The sequence below is a fragment of the Rattus norvegicus genome, chromosome 8, assembly GCF_036323735.1.
Source record: "Rattus norvegicus strain BN/NHsdMcwi chromosome 8, GRCr8, whole genome shotgun sequence".
In the NCBI taxonomy this organism is placed as follows: Eukaryota; Metazoa; Chordata; class Mammalia; order Rodentia; family Muridae; genus Rattus; species Rattus norvegicus.
Genome location: NC_086026.1, coordinates 96,523,465 through 96,548,335, shown reverse-complemented (window position 1 = coordinate 96,548,335; position 24,871 = coordinate 96,523,465). Strand labels below are relative to the sequence as shown.

The 24,871-nt window shown below is 40.9% G+C and overlaps 1 protein-coding gene across 1 annotated transcript in view; it reads left to right on the top strand.

Moving 5' to 3' along the window:
* Window positions 1-8,091: 8,091 nt before the first annotated feature.
* The window catches only part of Me1 (malic enzyme 1), a 111,188-nt gene continuing 94,408 nt past the window's right edge, over window positions 8,092-24,871 (top strand). The window contains exons 1-2 of the mRNA NM_012600.3: window positions 8,092-8,169; window positions 23,818-23,951. Coding sequence (NP_036732.3) covers window positions 8,092-8,169; window positions 23,818-23,951 — 212 coding nt within the window. The remainder of the gene's footprint in view (window positions 8,170-23,817; window positions 23,952-24,871) is intronic.

Below are 24,871 nucleotides of genomic sequence, written 5' to 3'. Positions count from 1 at the left end.
GCTCCTTTCTCTGTGATAACTGCAGCTTGTGTCAAATTGACACACAAAACCAGTCAGTACAGTACTGGTCTACTTTCGCTTTGTGAGTTAGGTGTAGTATCTCGTCAACAGGTATTATAGCAAGATTTCCATAAGAACTATGTATAATTATGTCCAGGTAACTTGCTATTGGTATTAAGTAACATTTACTTTAAAATAATTACCTATCAGTTTCTCTGTAGCTAGTGAGGGTGAATATGAATGAGGAAAGTATGGATTAAAGGCTGTAGAATTTGATCTGTATGACTTTTATTTTTAATTAATTAAAATTAGTTAATTAATTTTAAGTAACTAATGAAACTCATATGTAGACCAGGTTGGCCTTGAGCTCACAGAGCTCTGCCTGCCTCTGCATCCTCAATGTTCCGATCAAAGGTGTGTGCTGCTATGCCCACCTCTGACCTGTAAAGCCTTTCAAGTTTTCTCTGGCAACCCTAGAGCCGTTAAGAGTTGATTTTTAACAATTAGAGAGTTTTGAACACAATATTTTTATATTTGGGCCCAACTTTGCCTGTGTTCTGGAAGTTTCTACCCTTTTCTGCTCAGCATAGTCTTTTGTTTCTACACATACAGACACAGACACAGACACAGACACAGACACAGACACAGACACAGACACAGACACAGACACAGACACAGACACAGACACAGACACAGACACAGACACAGACACAGACACACACTACCCCTTGTATCAGGGTTAAAGTAGGAAGAAAGGAAAGGGAAGAAAGGCCAGTGAGTAGAGAGAAAACTCAGTTCCAGTCAGCGTAAGGCCATGGTGATAATGTCACAGCAGGGTCTCTGTTCTCTCAGCCTCATTGGCCTCATTACCTGCATGACAGAGCAGCTTCCGCACAGAAGGAGGGAAATGCACTGGGAACATCCCACCGGCTCCATTAGCCAGGAAAGGTAAACAGCCTGCTGTGTGGGTGGGTGAGAGAGGGGGAGCTCAGGGTAGGTATTACTGACTCCACTTTTTCTGGCATCAGGCAAAGGATACATATCTTCACATCTCAGTATAAATAGGCTGACTGTAAACAATTACACATAAAGATTCCTCTATCTGTTTAAATTCCAGGCCTCTTGGGAAGTCTTGAAAGACTAAATGAATTCTTAGGGAAAACAAGGACCCAAGCCTGGTTATTTCAAAACCACAAAATAACTTAATAACTTTCTTACCAATTAAAATTGACTTTTTTTGTTTTTTGCCCTGTCTAAAGATTCTCTAAGTTCCCCTTCAAAAAGTTTGTCTTCAAAAGAATAGCTTGACCCTGATGTTTTCACTATGGCAAGATTTATTTTAACACTTCCCAGTTCTCCTCTGGCCTACGTGCTGTCTCTCAGGTCTCTTCATCTACTGTGAATGAATCTCTTGTCTAACCTTCCCAGCACAGTTTTCCTCAACACACTGCCCCTGCCAGAAGCCAGAGGGTCTGGAGTTCTGCAGTCACACCCACAGAGCCTTCGGAAGACTCCGCTTGAAAGCTAAGTAAGCTTTTGGTGGCATTACAGAGGGGGCTGGTACTTAATACTGGCTTACTTCTATTTCTGTGGGCCCGGGGATGTTAACCACTAGATATAACCCCTGGGCTCTGAGTTAATGAAGTTTATGTTATGAGGTGGCTTCCAGAAGAGACAATATTCTATTAAGATTACTCACAGTAAAAAAAAAAAAAAGTAATTTAATAAGACTCTTCTGCCCATGAAGATTTTTTTCCTAATTATTAAGAAAAAAAAACTTGAAATAAGAAGGCAAATAGGTCAACAGAGTGATAAAAAGAATGCCAGTTTAAAAGCAGTAATTTGCTTCTTGTTCTAAGAAGAAATTTTAAAACTTTAGCAAGTTTTTGTGTTTTCTGAAACCTTGATTTGAAAACAAATCATATGTGGGCTTTCTCTAATATTTAGATGTTCAGAATACAGATATACCGAGAAGTAGGAATCTACATAAGATGATTACTTCGAGCTCAACATCAAGCTGTATTTGAAGGTCAGTCATACATTAGTTAAACTACAGGATAATCTGTTTCTTAGATGAATGAAGGTTAAATGGTAAGTTTGATCTATATTGTTTATTTTGAAAAGTTTAACATTTCGACAAAGTTCTTTAGCTTCAATTTTTTTTTTATCTTGAGATCATTCGTGTTTGTTTTGAATCTAGTTACTTCACAGTAGGGCGAGCAGGGTGGCTCTGCACAGGTATTTGGCACAGAGAGGCGTTATGAAATGTATCCAGTCCATCTTAGACTAACATGTGGCTCGCTCAGTGCCTCCTGCCAAGCTGTCAGGAGTTTCCACTATCCGTGATGCTGATGAAATGGTCTCCTGTTCCACAGCCTCAACTGTCTCAGAAATGAGAGACAGGGCTGCGGTCCTAAAACCTTACAGAATAATACCTGGATCAAATCCCCAGTACCAAGTATGCTACAGATGTTTTCCCTGCATAGTAAACAATATATGCCTTTTATGTAAGCCTCAAACATTGAAGAATTATAAAATGAAATATACTGTTAAAATTCTTGTGGCATATTTTTCTAAATTAAAAGAAGTCCTCTACCCATGATCATTCAGCTTCTGACATTATTTTTAATATTGTTAATTATTATATGTTGTCACAGCTAAGCAATACACGTTTCCCAGACATCTTTTGTTTCAAATATGTAATTCTTTCATGTCTTCTTGTTAACTTCTATGAAATTAGCATAATTTAGTAATCTGACTATGATACTTAAGGCACATTGCAGAGCAGTGTATGATGGCTAATTTCACATGGTGGCTGAGTCTTAACATATTCTTAAGAGATTCCTACTTTTAAAAAAAAAATTTAAAGAAAACATATCTAAGTAATGCACAATGAAAGCAATTTGGAAGCCACTTTGAAACCTCCTCCTCATCACAGTTATCCGTGGTAACTATGGCAACAGATATACTGAAGGGTTTAAGTCTGGATCTGAACTGAATTATGATAATATACTTTGTGTGTGTGTGTTCATATGTATATATGTGTGTAAGTGTGGTGTGGAGATCAGAGGTCACCTCGTATGTTGTTCTTCAGGAGCTGTCCCCTTGTTAAGACAAGACTCAGTGACCTGGAACTTGTTGATTAGGCTTAAGCTAGTTGTCCAGGGAACCCAGGATGTTCACTCATTTCTGCTGTCCTAGTGCTGGGATTACAAGTACATGCTCTAAGCCTGGCTTTTAGGAATTGACTCAGGTCCTCATGAGCTATGGCACGTTACTAGTCTGGTATATACACTCTTTAAATCAGTTTACTGATCTCCGTTCTTCTCAACTTGTTCACTTATACACATTTTATATTCTTGTCTGTGTATGGCAAGCATATTACCCACTACATATATTAGGTGAGCTAGTGGTGGGAACCATTAAAGAGTGCTTCATAGTTCTCAATGGATGATATTATTTTCAAAGCAGCTTCAATAGCTTCCCCAACAAACACACTCACGATGTGAATTTGAGTTTCCTCCAGTTGGGGTGGCTTTCTGTGACAGTTTGGATTAAGAGAGGACTGGAAATCCGTGGCTGCAAAGGCCAGGTCATCCTGGGGAACAGCACTGTCTAACCCGCACTCTGGAATAATGCTCTTCACCAATACAGGACACATTCTATCTCGTTGTCTGTTAGTGCTTGAGACGCAATAATGTGCAAATCAACCCATGAGGAGGAGCTAGGTATGAAGGGACCTCGAGACTCTCTGAAGCAGATACAGAGACAAATAGGGTATATATACGTGGGTATATGCCAAACCCAGTTGGACCCAACTCCTTCTGATTTCCCCCTCCTCCTCTTCTCTTTCCTCTCTACCTCGAGATAAGCTCTTTCTCACTATGCTCCCTAGGCTAGCTTGATAACTCCTGCTTCAAGCAATCCTGCCTTCTGAGTAGCTGGGACTATAGAGGCATGTCAACCACTCTCACTGCAGCCATGTGAAAACCTTGGCCAGCAGAGAGAAGCCAAGGCTGTCCTCCAAATAAGCATGCACAGAAGCTACAGGAGAACAAGAGTGACTGCTGTGGTTGAGGCGTTGTTACAGAGCAATAAAGCATGTTCTGCACGCTATTAGAAGACTCTCTATGCTTTACCACTTTTCCATAATGAAGAGACACTTTCTCATTCCTGTAGACAGAACGGCTCTCATGCTCTTCAGCCTAGAGAAGGCAATGCAAACTTTAGCATACAGTTCATAGATAGCTGACCTTAGACCTAGATAGATAAATTACATGCTGGAGAAGCTATGTGATATCTGGTAAAACCAAACCAAACCAAACAAACCAAATCAAACCAAACCAAACCAAACCAAACCAAACCAAACCAAACCAAACCAAACCAAAAAAATTTCCCCGGATCTTTTTTCAAGCACCTTTCTCTGCCAATTAAAAAGAAAAAATAGGGGTTTCACTTTTTTCCCCCAAAACCATTTAGTTTATTATAAGAGAGAATTTAATAGAAACAGAAGAATTGAGCATAATATTATCAATTATACAAGGTTAATATTTAACCTTATTAAGTCAGTTAATCCTGCTTTTTTTTTTTTTTTTTTTTTTTTTTTTTTTTTTTTTTTTTTGGAGCTGAGGACTGAACCCAGGGCCTTGTGCTTGCTAGGCAAGCGCTCTACCACTGAGCTAAATCCCCAACCCCTAGTCCTGCTTTATAACACAAAAGGTTTTAACTCCTAAAACTGTAAGTAAAATTGGTACTCTTAAAACATTTAGAAGCCAGGCTTGGTGGTTTACACCTGCAATCCCAATACTTGAGAGGTGGAGGCAGAGGAATCACGAGTTCCAGGCCAACTTTGGCTATTCAAGGAGACTGCTATACTAGGGAAACGAAGCAAAACATATATCGTCCAAATTAATTTTTTTTGTAGTGGCAGATGATAACGTCTTCTTTTTCAAAGTTCGATTAAAGACTTACCTGGCAGGGAAAACACCATGATCATTCCCGGAGCCCATCTGTTCCACTCTCAATTTGCCAACCCAAATGAGGGAAACACAACCTCATATTGATGTACATACATGCAGCAGTGGGGCTTGGGGGGAGAGGGTGGGGAGGGACATGACACATACACCCACTGTGTTCCCACTCTCCCTTGATTTAAGACAGAGAGGGGGGGGAGAGGGAGAGAGAGAGAAGGGAGGGAGACAGACAGAAAGGGAGGAGGGAGGGAGGGTCACTTGACAAATGCACAGTTCTTATTATTGAAGAAAGTAAAGCATCCGAGGGGAGACAAACTGGGGATGAATGAGCTAGAATAAGCCAAGGAAATGTGATTGTAGAGTGTGGATTCGGAACTAATAGTTTTGATGCATTTTGTACAAGCATGTCAGCTATTACATATCTAAACCAGTAGTTTCCCATTTCGTGTTGATGGAATATTTCTAGGACTGCCTCAGTGGGGGACAAGTTTGCTATACATATACATATGTGAAGTGAACTGGCACATTATTGGTGGAATATTTTTTTAGTTACCCCTAAGACAATGCTTCCAACCAGAGATATTTTTAAGTACTTAAATAGAAAACATCATGTCAAAAATTATTAAAAGCATTATTTTAAAACGAGACTTCATATGGCCAGTGGCAGATATCTTTAATCTCAGCCCTCAGGGGACAGAGGCAGACCGATCTCCGAGAATGAGGTCAGCCTGGTTTTCAGAGTGGGCTACACAGAGGAACTCTGTCTTGAAAAAAACAAAAACTAAACCAACTAGCCAACCAACCAACCAATCAACCAACAGGACAAACAAACACCACAAAACAAATAAAAGAGGGAAACTATTGCTAATTGCTGAAATATACTCTATTCTTTTTCCATAGTTTAGATCTTGTGATTATTTTTATCTTTTCTTGTATATTGACGCCCCCCGCCCAAGCTAATGTTTATGTGCTGGTAACCCCATCTGAAGTTTAGTATATAGTGTGTATTCAGAAAACATTTTGAATATATTAAGAGATAGATGAACGTACTGGAGGTCAAACCAAGAAGTTCACTCATGCTTAAACAAGTGCTTTACCAGGAGCCACATCTCCAGCCTCTACTGTCAACATTCCTTTTGTGTTTTAAGATTTATTTTCTGCGTGTAAGTCTCTCTCTCTCTCTCTCTCTCTCTCTCTCTCTCTCTCTCTCTCTCTCTCTCTCTCTCTCTGTGTGTGTGTGTGTGTATGCTTGCTCCGTGCATGCAGCGTCGAGGAGGGCAGAAGAGGGTGTCAGATCCCCTGGAGCTAGAGGTACAGGTGGTTGTAAGCCATGTATCACTTTGGCCTTGGGAACTGGACTTGGGTCCTCTGCAGTAGAGCGTCAAGTGTTTTTAGCTGTTGAACTGTCTCTTCAGCACCTCCTCCCGCTTTTAACATTCTTTACATTATCAATTATTTACTGGGCGACATTGAAACCCTAGTTCCAGTTTCTTACAAGGTAACGAAAGCAAAGGGGGTTGTTGTTGGTTTGGGTTTTTTTTTTTTAAAACTATGTGCTTGTCTTTCTATGTTTTTGGCAATAAAATCTAATTTTACAAAGAATTAAAAGGAGTGAAAAGTTTGGTATTCTAGTCAATACTTGCAACAGGTTCTTTTTAGACTTTTTTTTTCCGTGACTGTACAAAATAGCTCCTTGGGCGGCTCACCATTCAAGATGACTGGAACTGTCAGAGAACAAGTAAACACACCAGTTGAAAGCTCGAAGTTTTGCAGGTCCTGGAGGTTTCTGTAATCCCTTAGTAGTAGTGTTGGCTTGGAGGAAGAGGCCACATGGTCTTTGGGTTTATTCATTATTGGTGTTCTTGGCTATATGCCTTAAGTCCCACAAGAATGGACAAGCAACATCTCTAAATTTAAGTCGTAAAAATTACTAAAACTGTTGAAACTTGTTTCTCCTGGAAGTTTGTATCTTCCAGGTCTGCAATTGTAATGTGCCTCATGTAATTTAGGAGAGGGAGTTTTGTAAAGTACAGCTTCTCAGATGTTATGAGGTAAATTATTCATGGGTTATAAAATTCACAATGAAAGGTGTCATGTTAAGTGCAAGAAGTGCTTTTGAAGAACTGTGGGATGCTAATATAATGCTTTCTGTAAAATAACTTGATAATTAAAAAACCAGGCCAAAGAAACTTCTGAATTCAAGCATAGCCCAGAAGCTATAGCTGTACTGATGGGCTCAAGTAAAATAATTAGAAATTATTTCTCAGGTATCTAGGCAATATTTAACCCCCAAATTGTTCCGCAGTGTCTAGATGAACACCATAGAATTTGGCCGTGCGACTTAACTGAAAAGAAAGGGCTTTGTTGTCTGAAGGCTGCTTGGCTGTATTGTTTTGTTTTAATCAGACATCCTTGGGAGACATAGGATTTATTTCTCCAGTCCTTGGATCTTCAAGTATAAATATCAATAATACAACCACTGGGTTTCAGTACTGGAAGACCTGTTATTCTGACCCTCTGTCATCAGAGAAGAAACCATACATCATCTTGCAAAAATTAACATCTTGGTTTCCAGAACGCTCAGGAAAATTGTTCTTAAGCTCAATAGGACTGGCCACTGGACCTGTGCCCTCTAACACCTTTTTCTTACCACGTTCGAACACAATTCCCCTCAGATACTATTCAGAAACAGGCGAGGAGTCGCCCGCCCTATCGCCCAGTGCCATCGAGGCCTGGGCATTCTGGGTCAAAGTTGATCCCCTCCTGCATCAGGCCCCTGGGGCATGGCTGGCATCCAGGACGTTGGGGTTAGGGGAGGACAGTGGACGAGCGGAGGAAGCGAGGCGGCCCGCCCCTCACCCGTCGGTGCCCAGGTCGCACGCTCGGCGCTCACCAGCTTGGCCGGCGCCCCGCCCCCGCCTCCTCGCACGGCGGCTCGGCCGATGCCGCCGTGACTCAGCGCTTCTCGCGGGCCGCCCGGCCGCGGCCGCGGCTAGGCGCGGGCTCCTCCCGCCTCGCCACCCCCTCTCGCCACCCACGCCCGCCCCCGGCCGCGGGGCCTTCCGTCGCACGGCCGCCGCCCGCCGCACTCCGCGTCCGCCCCGCCACGGTGCTGGCCATGGATCCCCGAGCCCCCCGCCGCCGACACACCCACCAGCGCGGCTACCTGCTGACGCGGGACCCGCATCTCAACAAGGTGAGCCCGCGGCCCCGAGAGCCGCCCTGGGCCCCGCCGCTGGGCTGCGGGCACCCGCGTCCCACCGAGGGGACGGTCCCACCCGGGAGGCCACTGCGGAGCCGGCGCCAGCGTCCCTCAGCATCCCGATGCGGGACCACGGGTTGCGATGTAACTTGTGGCCCGCACTTCTTTGTCTGCCCTTCTCCCATCCCGGGAAGGGCAGGGTGGACCAGTGTGGGAATCGAGCGTTTTCCCTGAGGGTGGCAGGCGGGCGGCCAGGTCAGCCGCGACGTGCCTTCCCGGTCCAGGTGACTGGACTGGCAATGACTGGAGGCTGCTGTGGAGACAAGTGGTCCTACCGGTCCTGCCTGAACAGAGATGGGCTCTGAGTGCCTGGGATCCCGTCCACGAGACGTGGGGCTCCAGGACCTCTTGGCTTCTGGGGTGACATGGTAAAGAGGCTGAGGATGCATGGTGGGTGGTTTTTTGTTGAACCCTACATGCATGCCTAGGTGGGAAAACTTACATGTTACGGTGGTACAACCATTCGTTTCTTTTTATTTATTTATTTTTCTTTCTAAATTCTGACTTTTGGAAAGTTAATTTTTTTAACCTGTCCTTTTTTTTTTTTAATTGCAAGGAAATTCAATATATGCCCCAAATCAGAGTTCCCTTTTCTGAGGCTGTGATATCTCCTCTCCTACCCCATACCTAAGGTCTCTCCTAAATGAGAACATCTTAGAAATAATCAGTTTGCTCTTGTGAATAACTAGGTCTTATTTTATACAGTGTGGATGGTCATTAGATTGGGGTGTGTGTGTGTGTGTGTGTGTGTGTGTGCGCGCGCGCGCGCGCGTGCGTGCATGGGTGAGTGCATATCTGATTTCCTATTTATTCAGCATGACATGAGTGTCAGCATGGAGGCCTTGTAAGTCTTTTAGGGTATCACTTTAATGAACCCCCCTTTTCATTAAGAAATGGACCCTTAGCTTTCCTCTCTAGTCATGTTTTAGGTGACCTGTGCTCATTAATAATATCTTAAACACGTGTGATTATTCTGTTCATTATAGCTAGTTTGAGTTTGTAATTATTTTGTAGTGACTTCTACAAATCTTTGATTATTTGATTATTTATAGTTACATAGTGTAAAATTTTAAGTTTTCCTACCTATTTTCCCCTCAAAATAAATGTAGGTGCTAGTTTGAAATCTTTTTCTTCCTTTATTATTCTGTAAGTCGAGGTCTATCTTTCACTAGAACAAAGGTAAACTTTGTGTGACAAAATCATTTGTGGCTTTCACGTGTTACCTGCCTGCCCTGATTTATGATGAAATTATGGGTCCCCTTGACAGGATCACAGGAGTAGTATAACCTGTTTGATTTTCTTAAGTCAAGGTTGAAATGTTTGCTAAGAGTGGGAAGGCAGGCTGGGCCACCCCATAGCAAAGGTGTGCTTCATTCACCTTGTTTGGAATCTCCTGTTAACCTGAACCAGGTTATTCTAACTAACTTTAGAATAACCCCGTCACAAAGATCTTACACCAAAGGTAGAAAAGTGCAGTTTTAATGTGTTCACACATTCTACCTGTAGCTGATCAAATTGGATCACAAATCTGGGTCATCTTGGGACAATCAATAGAATGGACTTTACTTATTCAGCCTTGGGATCCGTGTGATGCCCTGTGGAAGTAACATCACTGAAAGCAGGTTACTGGGATGTTCTTGATCAGCCATACACTCAAGAGTCCTCTTTGTTCCTAGGACACGATTTTTCATTTAATTTTTTAATTTTGAGATGACTTGACTCCAAAGGGATGCTAAACAGAACCGTGTTCTCTAAATTTCTCATACCAGCCCAGCCTAGCCTGTTACCGGCCTGTAGGAAGACTTGCTTTAACCACACTGAGGAGCTTGGTGGTTCCGTATTGTCCTTACACGTTGTTAGCATGACGTCCTTCCATATAGATATGGATGTCCACATCTTCCACTGCTGAGGAAAGAGGCTCAGTGTTAGGAGTGCTTGCTGCTCTTGCAGGGACCTGGGTTCTGTTGCCAGCACCCAGCTCAGGAGGCTCACAACTAGAGGCAACCACGCACAACTTGTAGAGAGCGTGCACCTACACACACAGTGAGGGAGAGAGAGGGAGAGAAAGAGAGAGCATCTCTACCACTTAGCATCAGATTCAGTCTCTGTTATTCCAGTATTTTCAGCGACATTTCCTGTTCTGTAAATGTAAATTAATGTTTTACTATCCTTCCTAGATTCGTCTAACTCCCTGACTTAGCCTTTAGCTTAAAATATATTTGATGACTTTCTTTTTTCCATGTTTGTTAATGTGACATTAATTGACTTAGTGATCATTTCCCTAGGGAAACTTTTCCTAATTATCTTGTCCCCACTGTCATTTAATGCTTACTCCTACACACGCAGTTGCCCCACATTATTTTTTATGTATTACTTGGTCAGTTTTTATTTATTTACTTATTCAGCCAAATCCTGCTTGTGTAGCCTTGGCTACCCTGGAAGGAATTGGCTGTGGACCAGGCTGACCTTACAACATAGAGACCTGCCTGCCTGCCTCTGCCTCCTAGTGCTCAGACTGAAGGCCTGCATGGCCCCAGCAACTGCAGGGAGCTTTCAAAGTGTTGGCTCAGGCAATATCCTAAGACAGTACAACTATTAATTTAACTATCTCATAATATCTAATTAATGCACATTTACACAGAAGTCTAAAGTTCCTTTGAATCTCATAAATTGTTAATGGAATATAGTTAAAAATGTTAGGAATTTGGCTTTTATAATCTGTGAAACTTTAACTACTTATTGGATAGTCTTAAGGAAGTAAAAATTGGTAAAAGTCAAACTTAACAGTAGACACGAAGTCAAACAAACAACAACAACCATAACAAAAACAACAACAACCCAAACCTGAGAGATATAGGATCTTCATACTTTATACAGAATTCTAAACCCTACCACTTGCTCATAGTCAAATGTGTAGCATTGGATTCTGTCATAGGTCTTGGCAAGCACTTCTGCTTCATACTTAGGGTATTTATGAACTTAGCATATGTACATATATGTCTACATACATATGCATACATGTATACATTTACACACACACACACACACACACACATACACACACACGTAAATACTTACGTAACTTTTTGAGACAGAATCCCACTTGGTGTAGTTGAGGCTAGAACTCATGTAGACTAGGCTGACCTTGGACTCAAAGCAGTACTCCGGTCTCAGCCTTCTGGGTGCTACAATTGCAGGAGTGAACACATACCCCACAGCCTGAACTGTTTTTAAGATGTTTATTTGTGCCATAAATATATATTATATATGTTATATATGTAATTATATATTTATTGTATATATATACACATTTAGATGTATTGGTTTCAGGATATCCTCTGATTTAGATGACTTGTAATTCTATGTTTTCAGAAATTTTATGTGCTCAGTAATCATGCTTTATAAACTACTATGCAAAAATTAAAATCATATGAACAATAAAAATAATTATTCCCATTATTTTCCACTTTGTTTATGCAGTGGTGGGAAAACATTAATTGATAGCTTTGTTACAGGTAATTGTTTCTATGAGTGTCCAAGTGCTACCCCTCTTCGGTATTTTATACATTTTGATCCAGTTGTAACTAGGGTTTCTCCTAAGGATTTAATTCGGTCCTAAAAGGCGAGTTTCTGAAAAGTGCTGCTTCATTGCTGCTTGCTTCCCAGCATATCAAGACCTGGGTTGCTGTGTTATAAGGAAAAGAAAAACAAACAGATCCTGTGTTTAGGAAGAAAAGACACTGCAGTTTAAGACAAATAATTGTTTTGAATAATACAGAAAATATTAAGAATCACTATTTTTCCTGAGGCCATGCAGATGGTGTTATAATCTGAGTCATCCATCAACCTCCTGTTTCCAGGCCCCTGGAGTCTTTGAATTTGAAGACGGAAGACAGACTTTAGTCTTCACTATTGTAATCTGGTAACTTTGGAGTAAAATAATAAAAACGGTTTTCAATATCATGAGTGGGGAAGTTCTAGAGTTTTTATACTGAAAGGTCACCCACTCCACTTTTCACTGATGAGAGTATCAGGGAGGGCTGTGTGTTCGTGCCTGTGCTTCCATTATGCATAGTCCTAGGGATGAATCTGAGGGCCAAAGGGTCCTAGGACTCCAGTGTAGTATTAGCAGTAGGCCCTTAAACTTACACTAGATTACAATATTTTAAAATTAATCCGTCTCCAAAGATATTTTCCAACTTGATTGTGACATAGTACATCTATATTAAAAAATAATGCACACACATACATGTATGTTATGAAGGTCTTCATGTGCTGTGAATTACATTACTCCAGAACTCTAGTGTTGTAACTCCACCTGAACTGCAGGGTAAGTTGTACCTCAACCTGGATTGTACTGCAAGGCACCACCAAAAATATTCTCTAAAACTAAAGATCAAAAAAACCAGTTAGCACTGACCCTTAAATAAAAAACAAGGCATATGAAAAGGAACTCTTCATGAGGAGTCGATTTTGAATAAAGTTATAATAGTTATGAATATAAGCCAAGTAGCATACAGCTACCTTCATATTGAAGACATCTTCCTAAATTCTCAAAGTTTTTTTATCACAAAAAAGTATGTGGGGTAATGCATATGGTTAGTTTATGTATAATGAAATGTATATACTTAACTAAATATACATAATATATCAATTTTTTGTTTTTAAATTTAAAATTATTAAAGTTAAATTTTATCTTTTAAATTAAAAAAGCTTAGAATGTTACTATATGACATATAGGAGAAATCTGCTATCTTGCATCTTAAAGTAGAAAAATAAACTTCATATCAAACAAATAACATTCTCAAATTTCTCAGGCAATTTATGCTTTCCAAACCATAAGAAAAATTCTGTTGTTAGATCAGGAAAATGGAAAACAACGACTCCTCTGAGAATTAACATGCAACATGAGGGTATTGCTGGCTTTAAGGGATCTGCAAATGTCAAGTTACAACTTCAAGAAATGATACCATGTGGAGTGTCAGTTCTTAAAGCCTGAAAAAAACTACACAAGTGAGAAGCTGGGGTAATCTAATCAGTCATTGCTAGTTTCTTTTAATTTGTGTGTTTAGACCATTTACATTTAATGTAATTGTCATGTTTAGACTTATGTTTACTATTTTATTAGATGTTTGTCCTCTCTGAGTTTTACTGTGGGATTTATCCTTTTCCATTGTTTTAATGTTTATCATATTTTAGTCTATTTAGCTTATGACCACATCTCTTTGCATATGTATTGTTCAACTCACATCTTTATGTTTGGGTAGGACATAAAATTTTAAGTCCTCTTAAAGAGTTTAGGAGAGAGAGTGGAGAATCTGATACAGTTCCCAGATATTTACAGCTTCTATCCTTATTTTTGATTGCTGATGTTCCCAGTTTTCCTCAGGAGACATTTTCCTTCCATTTCAAGAAATTTTTTTTTAGAATAGGTCTGCAGGAGACCAGCTGTCTTGATTCCCTTTCTTTGAGAATGTTCTTATTTTATCCTCATTTCTGAAGCAGATTTTCACTGGGTATGGAAATATCTGTTATCAGTTTTCTTCCTCAGTATTAATAAACATTGTTACCCTACTTTCTGGTCTCCTTTGTTTGTGATGAGAAAGCTGTAGTCACTTAGGTAATTATATATATGTATATCACTTTTCTTTGGATAGTGGAGCTTGTTTTTCAAAATCTTGTCTATAGATGCTTTTGGAATTAGAATTTTTTGTTAACCTTCTTAGCTTTGTTAAATTTCATAATTCAATAATCTTACATCTTTTTGCAGTGCTTTTTTGTAAATTTTAAAACATTTTCAAGTCTTTTTTTCTTTCTTTTGCGTGTGTTTCTCTGAGTGTACTTATACACACATGTATGTGTGGAGGATGTCTTCATTTGTATGTATGTATATACATGTGTGTATGTGTGTATGTATGTATGTGCATACATGTGTGTATGTGTGTATGTATGTGCATACTTGTATGGATGGTGGATGTCTTCGTTTGTATGTATGTATATACATGTGTGTATGTGTGTATGTATGTGCATACTTGCATGTATGGTGTATGTCTTCGTTTGCTCTTCACTTTGTTCTTTGAGACAGGCTCATCCTCTGAACCTAGAGATCACTGATAGGCTAGTCAGGCTGACCAGTGAACTTCAGGGATGCCTGTCTGCCTCCCTAGTTCAAGGATTAAAAAGCTTGCCACCATCGCTGGCTTTAAGAGCCAACTCACAGCACTCTATCATTTTAAGGCTGATGACATAAGTGCTAAATGCAGAACAATATTAAAAGGCCTCTTAGTCTTTTATTTCATTCATTTGTCTGCTTAGTTAGTTTGTAATGATTCATCATGAACATCCCTGACTTCTCATTCCATTTTATCTCCACTCTTGAGCCCACCCTGTGAATACTTTGAGTTACTGTGTTACTCACTTCTAAAACTTGCATTTGCTTTTATTTCTTTGCTGATACTTTATACTTATTTAAAGGGATTTGCTCTTATGTTTGATAATGACATAAATAGTGGCTCTAAATATTTTGACAATAGCACTATAGATTCATTGTATAAAAGTAACAGGTGTATCTCCTGCTTCTGTGTCCCACCTAGCAGGGTCTGCTTCCTGTAGCTAACACAACTTCCTTCTGTTTGCTCTCTCAAAAAGCCATATCTTTCTGCACTAAGTTCATGGCAATGCTGTCACCTCAGGCATCAGCTTCTCTCTCAGTCATCATTTACCGCTCATTTTAATGTCACTGCTCAGCACACTCTTCCCCTTAACCTCTAAACAAAGCTACCTTTTTGTTTTCGCCCTGTGCTGGCTGGGTTTTGAGGCTTTAACATAAGCGAGAGTTGTTTTTGGAAGAGAGATTTCAAATTCTCAACTGAGAAAATGCCCCCACCAGATTGGCCTGGGGACAAGCCTGTGGTGAATTGTTTTGATTGACCATGGTGTGGGAGAGCCCAGCTGATTGTGGGTGTGTCGTTCTTGCCTGGTGGTCCTGAGCTGAGCGCTATAAGGAAGCAGGCTGAGCAAGCCACTTCTCCATGGCCTCTGCATCAGCTCCTGCCCCCAGGTTCCACCCCTGTCTGATTCTTGTCCTGACTTCCCTCATCAATAGAGTGTTACCTTGCAGTTGTAAGGTGAAAAAAACCCTTTCCTCCCCAAGTTGTTTATGGTCATGATGTTTGATCACAGCCAACAGAAAGCCTAACACACCTGAAGGGACCACATTGGTTATTTTAGTGTAATTTGTGTACTTCTTAGTAAAATATCCTGTTTGGTTCCCTTAATTGTAATATTGTGGGCCACACCTCATGTGCTATTGGTATTTTGTATTTAATCACTTCTTATAGTTGGTATTTTGCATTTCATCACTTGTTATAGCTAATCTTGCTTATCAATTTGGCATACCTGAGAAGAGAGACCTCTGGTGGGCTTTTGCTTCCATCTGGCTGGGTATGTCTGTGGGTCATTTTCTTGATTGTTAATTGATGGGGGTGCTATTCCTGGGCACATGGGCCTGGGATGTATGAAGTAACTGAGCAAGCCAGAGGAAACAAGCTGATAAGCAGCATTCTCCATGGATTCTCCTTCAGTTCCTGTCCCAAGTTCTCACCTTGACTTCTCACCTTGGCCATTGGATGTAAGATAAACCTTTTCTTCCCATGTTGCTTATGTTCATGTGGTTTTATAACAGCAGCAAAGTGTAGCCAGCACAGCATTGCAAGCACAGATTCAACAGATAACTTGTTGGAAAATATAGGTCGAGCGTGACAGTTAACTGGGTGCCTGGGCCACAGGGGTGCCCAGACATTTAGTCAGTCAGGATTCTTAGGGTATTTATGGACGAGATTAACCTGTGAATTGAGTGAAACAGATTTCTCCTTTCTGGTGTGGGCGAGCCTCATTCATTAGCCGAAGGTCTGAATGGAATAAAGACTAGGTTGGAAGAGCATCCTCCGCCTGTCTTTGAGCTGGCGACAGCTTCTCTTCTCTTCTCTTCTCTTCTCTTCTCTTCTCTTCTCTTCTCTTCTCTTCTCTTCTCTTCTCTTCTCTTTCTTCTCTTTTCTTTTCTTTTTTCCCTAATCCTTTAAACTTAGAAAGATTTCAAGGATCTTGCCCTTTTGGCTTTTCAGGCAGATACAATACCACTGACTCCCCTGTCTGCCCCTTGCTAGAGGTAGCACTGTGGCTTTTCTGCCCTGGTAGACATACGGGCCAATTATAGTTCTCTTATAATTACTAAATCTCAGATATATGTGTCTGTCTGTCTGTATGTATGTATGTATGTATTGCATACATATGATGACCTCTGACTAATGGAGTTTCATGAGCTCAAGGAAGTAGCTAAGTGCAGTCAGAGACAGTTTTTACACATGGCAGCTGTGACCCTGTGGAAGAAGATGCTTGTGGAATTTCTGGTTTTATCATGTCAGAGGTATGTGTCCTTTAAGATCTACAGCACCATTTTCTGTAGAAGTTCTTGGTGAAAGCCAGAAGCCCCTTAACAGTTTAAGTGCATATACTTAAAATCACTATTTAAAATAAACAGTGCACCTATTAAAAACAAAACTTATTATACTGAAAATATTTAAAAACATGTGATATATGTTTATTAAAAACAAATTGTATCAAGAAAATATAATGTACATGTTGACAAATATGTGCAGTTTAAAATAAATCTTTTTATTTGCATCTTTTTTAGATATCTTACTATTTTGTTCTTCAGGCTTAGTAGCTGAAGTGTAAACAAGTCTGGCTCAAGACTTCGTGTGTGTGTGTGTGTGTGTGTGTGTGTGTGTGTGTGTGTGTGTGACAGAGAGAGAGAGAGAGAGAGAGAGAGAGAGAGAGAGAGAGAACACATGCATGTGTTTGTGCATAGATGTGGAGGCCAGAGGACAACCTCAGGATCATCCACCTCTTTTTGAGACAGAGCCTCTTACTGATCTGCAGCTTACTGGTTAGGCTCTACGTTACCTTAGCAAATTTTTGCAATATGGGAGGTTGTTTTTTTTTTTTTTTTTGTTTGTTTGTTTGTTTTGAGATGGAGCCTCTGTAGCTCAGACTGGCTTTGAACATATTTCTTACTCACTTGTTTATTCTTACAGGCAGGTTATCACTGTGCAGCCCTATCTGGACTGGATAAAACTAGCTGTAGATCAGGCTGACCTGAAAGTCACTCAGATCCACATTCCTCTGCCTGGAAAGTCATACAACACTACAACTGGCTCTGTCCTTGAATTCTTACTGCTTTGGTCTCTCTATGGCATGCTGGAATTACATGGTCACCATACCCTGAATCTAAATCCTTAATCATTCCCCTCTCCCCCCTGGGGGAAAAAACCTCTTAAGAACTGAGAGAATTGAAGGGTCAGGGGAGATGTTCAGTTAGGTGCCTAAAATACAAGTATGGAGGCATAAGTTTGAGTCTTCAACACCCATGTAAAAATGTTGAGCATATTGGTGCACGTCTCTAACCTTAGCACTGTTTGGAGGTAGATTTTGCGGTAAAAAGTAAAAAGGGGAGGAACAGTTTCCATACATACCCTGGTGGTCACGCTCTTGCTAGTTGTGGCTCCAGCAGGCCATTGGAACTAATGCTAATTTATCTCAGTGGCTCTCTTCTGCCCCCAAGTCCTTTCTGACCCAGGTGGTGGCTGCCACACCAGTTTCATATAGAGACCGCCTATCTCGTGGCTCTCGTACTGTGGACTCTGTTCACATTTCCAGCATCTACCCCCTAGTCCCAGCGGTGGCTTCCCTCTTCCAACTCTCTGCCGTTGCTCTGTTTACATTCCCAGCACCCACCCTTAATAGCTCTGGTATAAACTCCCAACAACTGGTTAAAATCAAGACTCAACAAACTGCAACCCATGTATTGGACTTACGTGTTAAATTCTCACTCCACAGTACATCCATACAATAAACTCACAACCAGTCGATAAGGATACAAACCGCCCACCTAGATAAGGTATATTTACCTACAGAAATCCATCCCAACGACCTTGGCAATTCAAGACCACCCGGATCTGGGTCATCCTTCCCCGCCTCCATCTTGATTCTCTTTCCTTGCCCCTCACCCTCCCGCCTTACAAAAGCTTTACCTCCGCCTTATTTTTTACTGTCCAATCATGGCCTTGACCTGACTTGTGCCAGCCCTCACCTGCATAGACATCAACTTACAGGTAGAGACAGAAAAATCCCTGGAGCTCAGAGGCCAGCCGGCAAATTGATGAGTTCCAGGTTCAGTGAGAGACCGTCTCAAACATAAGGTGGAAAAGAGCGACTAAACAATATAATCAGTGTGGTCTATGTTGTTTATGCACATGCACAGGTGTGTCACATGCATCTGCACACACATGTACACCCCATACATAATACATATTAACATAAACAGGAAAAAATTGCATATCAGTAGGAAAAAAATCATATGTTTTAATTAGAATTAGAAAAGTAATTTAATAATTTAGGGGACTCTAAACACTTTGGGAGATGAATGCTTCTCTTTTTGTAGATATAAAATGTGTAAATTCAAAATATGACAATAAAAATTAAAGCTCAATTTTGCCGCCTCTTAAAATTCTTTACTTGTTTTGAAACAGGATCTTGTTATGCAGTCTCTGCAAGAATTGACTTTACAATTCTCCTGCCTTAGCTTCTCTCATGTGCCTAGCTTCAATTTCATTTATTTGATTTAGAATAATAACTAATAAAAATGTAAATTCCCCTCTGGTATATGTATGTCGATACTATTTTCCAAAATTCTAAAGTATTTTAAATATGAGGAAACATTTTTTAAAAAGCTTGACTGGTCAGATTACTTGCAGTCACATTAAATCTAGAGGGATGGAGGCCCTTGCCTGTGTGTGGTGAGCGCTGCAGGGTGTGGAGCAACTTGTCTTCATGGGCATGGATACTCCAGTGTTAGGCACCTCACTTCTTTTCCTGAGTGTAACTGTGTAGTACTCTAGGCACGAAGGCATCTTGTTCATCTTCTCTATCGAGCACTTGAGTTCCCTTTAGGTTGAAGACTCTCTCCGCTTGTTACCTTTCACTTGCTTTTCCGGTTTGTAATATTGCTTTTCCATGAAAGAAAAAAAATAGTATGCAGTTACAGAAATTGTTGAATTCATTCATAATTTGCGGGTTATTTATTAAGTGTTAAGTAGTATTCTAGACACTAGATAAACAAACATAGTCATTTATACTCTATTTCAGTGCTCTTAAACACATTAATGCGTCATGTTGTTATTAATAAGTCAGCTTGGTTTAGTTTTAGTTATAACTCTGAGACAAGTGAATCCAAACCATGCAAGTTCTCTGGGAGCATTAGAGCAGGCCATTGCAGAAGACTGGATGCCGTTTGTTTTCTGATTTGTTTCTGCTGAGTCAGTGAATCACTCCTGCATATCCCTCAGTTATCAGGTGTTTGCACAGAGCTGCTAACACAAGCCCTCCTGTTAGCATTTCTGCATAACAGGCTTAGATTACTCAGGAAGCTATGGGGAAGAGAGAAGAGTCACTTTGTTTGCTGCCCCTTAAGTGAAACAGTGCCCTTCTGCTGCCTAGTGATTCAAGAGTCTTGAAGGAGTAAGAAAAGAAGGAAGAAACTTCAGATTGTTCTTAGAGGTGAGGGCCATAGGGGGCCAGAAAACCTGTTCTATGTGTGGACATTTAACCTCTCAACTACTTGACACATTTGAGAGGTTAGATGCAGGTGAGACCCTGTATGTACTCAGAAGTCATCGTTTGCTTCGCGGGTAACATGAACATACAGCTTCTTTGAAATGTTGCATTCCCAGGTCTAGACATGGCTGACTTGTTTCTAACTTTCTGTAAAATGGTTTTTAAATGATGCCTCTACTAATATAGTAAATAAAGGCTACAGTTAACTAAAATCATTTATTCTAAAAGTTTCAGGGATTCTAAGATTTGTTTCTTCTTTTTCTTCTTCTTCTTCTTCTTCTTCTTCTTCTTCTTCTTCTTCTTCTACTACTACTACTACTACTACTACTTTCTGTTGAGTTTTATAAAAAGATAGAGAGGGATATGTTTGTTGGAGGTTTGGTAAGGTGTGGGGAAAGCATTCCTTCCTCCTGAGGGACCAGCCACAAGATAGTATAGTATAGAATAGAGTTTATTCAGGACATGGAGAGGGGAGTTGAGAAGGTAGTAGAGACAGAGAAAGGCAGGGGGAGGGGGAGAGGGATAGGGAGAGGGAGGCCATGAGCACGTGGAGAGAAAGGGGAGACAGAGGGTAAGGGACAAGAAGACAGAGCAGGAACAAGAAGGCAAGAGCAAGAGAGAGGAGGGCCCAAGCAGCCCCTTTTATAGTAAGTCAGGCATTTCTGGCTGTTGCCAGGTAACTGTGGGGTAGAACCTAGACAAAATGCTAACACTTAATGATATGAACCCAATAATGGGATCTTCTCTTTCCTTTTAACTTGGTCTATTTTCCCAGATTACCACCTCCCCCCCCCCCTTTTAAACAGTTGAGTTGGTGCCCTGGTAGGTCTGTGAATATTTGGCGAACACCATAGGAGTCTGCAGTTACTAAACATCGAAGACTATGGGGAGGTTTCCAGATGGCATTCTCATTTACATGGTGCATGGTTCACAGTGTAGGTCTGTTGGATCAGAACAGATGCAGGATAGTCTAAGTAGAAGGCCAGCTCTATCTGAGTAAAGATGGCTGAGTGCCTCTGTTACTTAGGAAGGGGCTCCTGTCAGTACTCCGAGCACGAGCTGTAATCTCAGAGCACCATAGTTCAGCTGGTATTTTTGCAGGCTGCTCGTCACAGCAGTAACATTCAGTGCTTTACTGCTTCTCTGTAATGCTTGCATTTATTGAATTTTTTTCTTTTTGGCCTTACATCCCCCTCCCACTTTCTTTCTGTGTTAGAAAAGAGTCCAAGTTACTGTTCTTTTTCATATATATGCATATGATACATACAATTGAATGTCTGTTCAATTTTCCCTTCCATCAACTCTTATTCCTCATTGTAGGAACACTCATGGACAGAGGAAGTGCCTGCACAGTCACTCAGGTATTTAGTGTATATGTTCCTGTCCATCATGACTGTCAGACAGTAGCATCACAAGGGGCTGCAGCTGCACAATGCTATGGACTAGGCATTTAAAATGATGGAGGGGATTCAGTTCCTGGTCACAGACAGCCATCTTGTGACCTCACATGACAGAAGGGGGTCCAGGCTCTCTGGGGTTTCTTTATCTTATTCCTGTTCATAAGGGAGACTACCAGTCATCTTCCAAAGATTCTGCCTCCTTATGAGACTGCCTGAAGGCAGTGATTTCCACAAATCAATTAGGGAGTGTCCACAAACATTCTAACCACTGTACCAACCATCATACATGTCAGCACTTAAGAATGGGCCCAAAGAAACAGCAGCCCAGCCTTGGAATAGAACCCTGTTAGGATCCAGTGTCTCCCCTGGGAATGCTCTAGGGAGTATTCCTTATCCCAGTCCACCAGACAGTTCTCTGTATTAATGACCTTGGGCTTCTTTGCATTGGCATTTCACAGTGTGTGCCAACAAATCCCTTTGGTCCATTCTGGCTTTTCTATCAACTTCTTATTTCTATTTTATTTGCTCGTTCTGGAGTTTTGTAGCCTTTTATAATTATTGTTGCTTTATCCTGTGTTTATGTAAAGTTGATAATCTGACATAGGAATAAGAGAGGTGATGAGCCTAGAAAAGCTTTGGAGGGGCACAAGCTTGGGGTCAGTCTTGATGGGAGGAGAAGCAGGTAAGGATTACCTTTTCTAAAAGTTAGGACGTAACTACATCAATTTTCCCCTTCCCATTCCTTCCTTGCTCCTTCAAAATTATGACCTCTTTAAAGTGTAATCCTCTGTCTCTCTGTCTGTCTCTCTGTCTCTGTCTCTCACACAGAGTACATTTACATTACTTTGTATCTATGACTTCACGGCTGACCACTTGGTATTGGGCAACCAATTGGGGGCTCAGCCCTGGGGAGGAATATTTCTCCTCTTACCAACATTCCTTAGTTACTTGTAGTTCTCTGTCTATGGTGGAGCCTTGTGAGATTGTCTCCTTCTATATTAGCATGTCTATTGGAGATGTACTTCTTCAGGTCTTGTTTAGGTGGCCGTATGATAGTCAAGGCATCCTGGGTGGAACTTCTTGTCTTTTTAGGAGACAAAGTTCTCACAGCAGATTTCCTGCTCCCCTGGCTCCGACCATCTTTCTTCCCCTTTTCCATGATGTTCCCTGAGCCTTAGGTGAAGGAGTTGTGTTACAGATGGGTCAGTTGGGGCCGGGTGCTCTGCATTTGACTGGTTTCTGAAGTGGTCCATCTGTTCTTGGAAAGGGAAATTTCTTTGGTAAGTGTAAGAACTACACTTAACTGTGGGTAGAAGGACAAATATATATTATACTTACCTATAGGTAGAAAGATAAATATTTAGAATGCAGTTAGGAATTGTGATGGTTTAGTAAAGTTGCAGTTGTAGGTTCTCCTATAAGATCTATGACCTCACTATCCCCTGGTCATTGGCTTGATTTCTAATATCAGATAATGATTTCCTTCTAGTTAAGTGGGCCTTAAATCCAATTACGAGCTGTTGGTTACTGAGGGTTTGTGTGACAAGGTACCCTTAAAGATATCTTACCATGATGGTGACTGTTAGGGTTTATAACTGTTACAACTGGGTAGGACTATTGGCTGCTTCTCTTTCTTGGAAGCTTACATAGCACCTTCCAATACCTTTCAAGTCAGATCTAACTTGAGTCTACTGGGTTTTATGTCTGAAGTGCATGGTGTCAAGAACATTCTTAATAAAGATGTCATACATAGAAGAATTAAGAACATGGTGCATTGGGCTTTTGGGGGAAATTAGCATTACCAGAGTTACATAAGGATGGTAGGAGATAACCTGAGACGGAGAGTTGGATCAGGTCCCTGAGAGTCTTGCAGTTTATTTCCTGACCTAGTTCATAGTTCCAAGTGCAACAGGTGTCAGGTGACCTACTTCTGTTCACATGTAAAAATAGATAACTATTCACTTTTATATTTTTCTAACATTAATGATTGCATCTCTCATTTTTGTATGCACATGCATGTAGTTTATGTGCTTTATGTACATGCGTGTTTGTATATGTGTGTGGATTTGCATTGCACATATGTGCATATGCATGGGGAGGCCAGAGTTAGACTAGGCGCGTTTCTTGATCACTTTCAAGCTTATGTTTTTGACACAAGGTCACTCACTGACACCAGAGATTACTGACTGACTGGCCAGTTGGAGGCCCGCCTGTCTCCCCTCTTAGCTGCAAGCCAGACTTGTGTGTAAGTGCTGGGCACCACAGTTCAGGTCCTGGTGTTTGCACACTTCATTGGCTGAGCTCTCTCTCCCAGGCCTCTTGTTTCTGTGTTTTAGGCTGTTTGCTCATGTTGTTCTCCACTCTCATCTTCCCATCTGTGGGTAAGGAAGCAGATGGCTAAGCACAGTTGTCGGCTGCACCTCCAGCAGCGTTAGACCCTGCACTCCCAGGGGTCCGTGTGCTTGTGGGCTGTGTCTTCTCCAAATCAGTGTTTGCTTCTTTGTCACAGGACTTGGCTTTTACTCTGGAAGAGAGGCAACAGCTGAACATTCATGGCTTGTTGCCACCCTGCATTGTCAACCAGGAGATCCAGGTCCTTAGAGTAATTAAGAATTTCGAGCGTCTGAACTCTGACTTCGACAGGTAACACATTTATGAACAATTTTCTCTTATGGAATTTCTTATAGTCTTTTGTAAAGAAACTTGAGCTATTACGTGATTTGGAATGTATAGTTAACTTTGAGAAGAATTTGTTTGCAAATACAGTGATTTTTTTAAACATTTACTTTCTCTAGGATATTTGAATGAAGTATTTTTATAATCTAATCTCAGTTTATCTTTCTCAAGATAATTTTTCTAGGAGAAAATGATATATGCCCATATCACTTAATATGTTATTTATTTATATGTAAACATAAGCATTCTTAACAAAAAGGGAAGAAATAGCCATGAAAATTGCTGTCTTTGTTTCTAAAATTGATCATTGGTCGTGGCTAGTGTTTCTATCTACCCTGTTCTGGTGGATGCTGACTTTCAGTCCTGAACAATTTGGGCCTTGGTAGTGCTCCCTACATGGGTGTATAGTGCTCCTTACATGGGTGTGAGTTTCATCCACAGGACAGCAGGGTGGGACCGTGGCAGGAAGGGGCAGCTTATCAGGTAAGTTCCTCTGAAGGCAACTTCTGTGGGAACTGTTATTCCTTCCTGAGGACAGCTTTCCCAGTGACCTAACCACCTTCTGCTAATGTCACTTCTTGATTTCCCAGCACTTTTCCAAGCAGCACTTTGGAGGAGACCAAGTTTTCTGCACACGTTCACATACTTAAATTCACACACAGAAATCACTCCAAAGGGTCTAGTTTTTTTATTGAACAGTTTTTCAAGATTTTTTCAGTTGTATAATGTAGTTTGAATTTTATTGAACGTTACAGGTAATACAGAAAGGATTATGTGTTGTAGAAAGAGACTTGCCTCTACCCAGAGAAAGGCCATTAACAGCTTGATATGATGGTGATTCATTTAATCTCAGCACTCAGGAAGCAGAGCCAGGTGGATCTCTATAT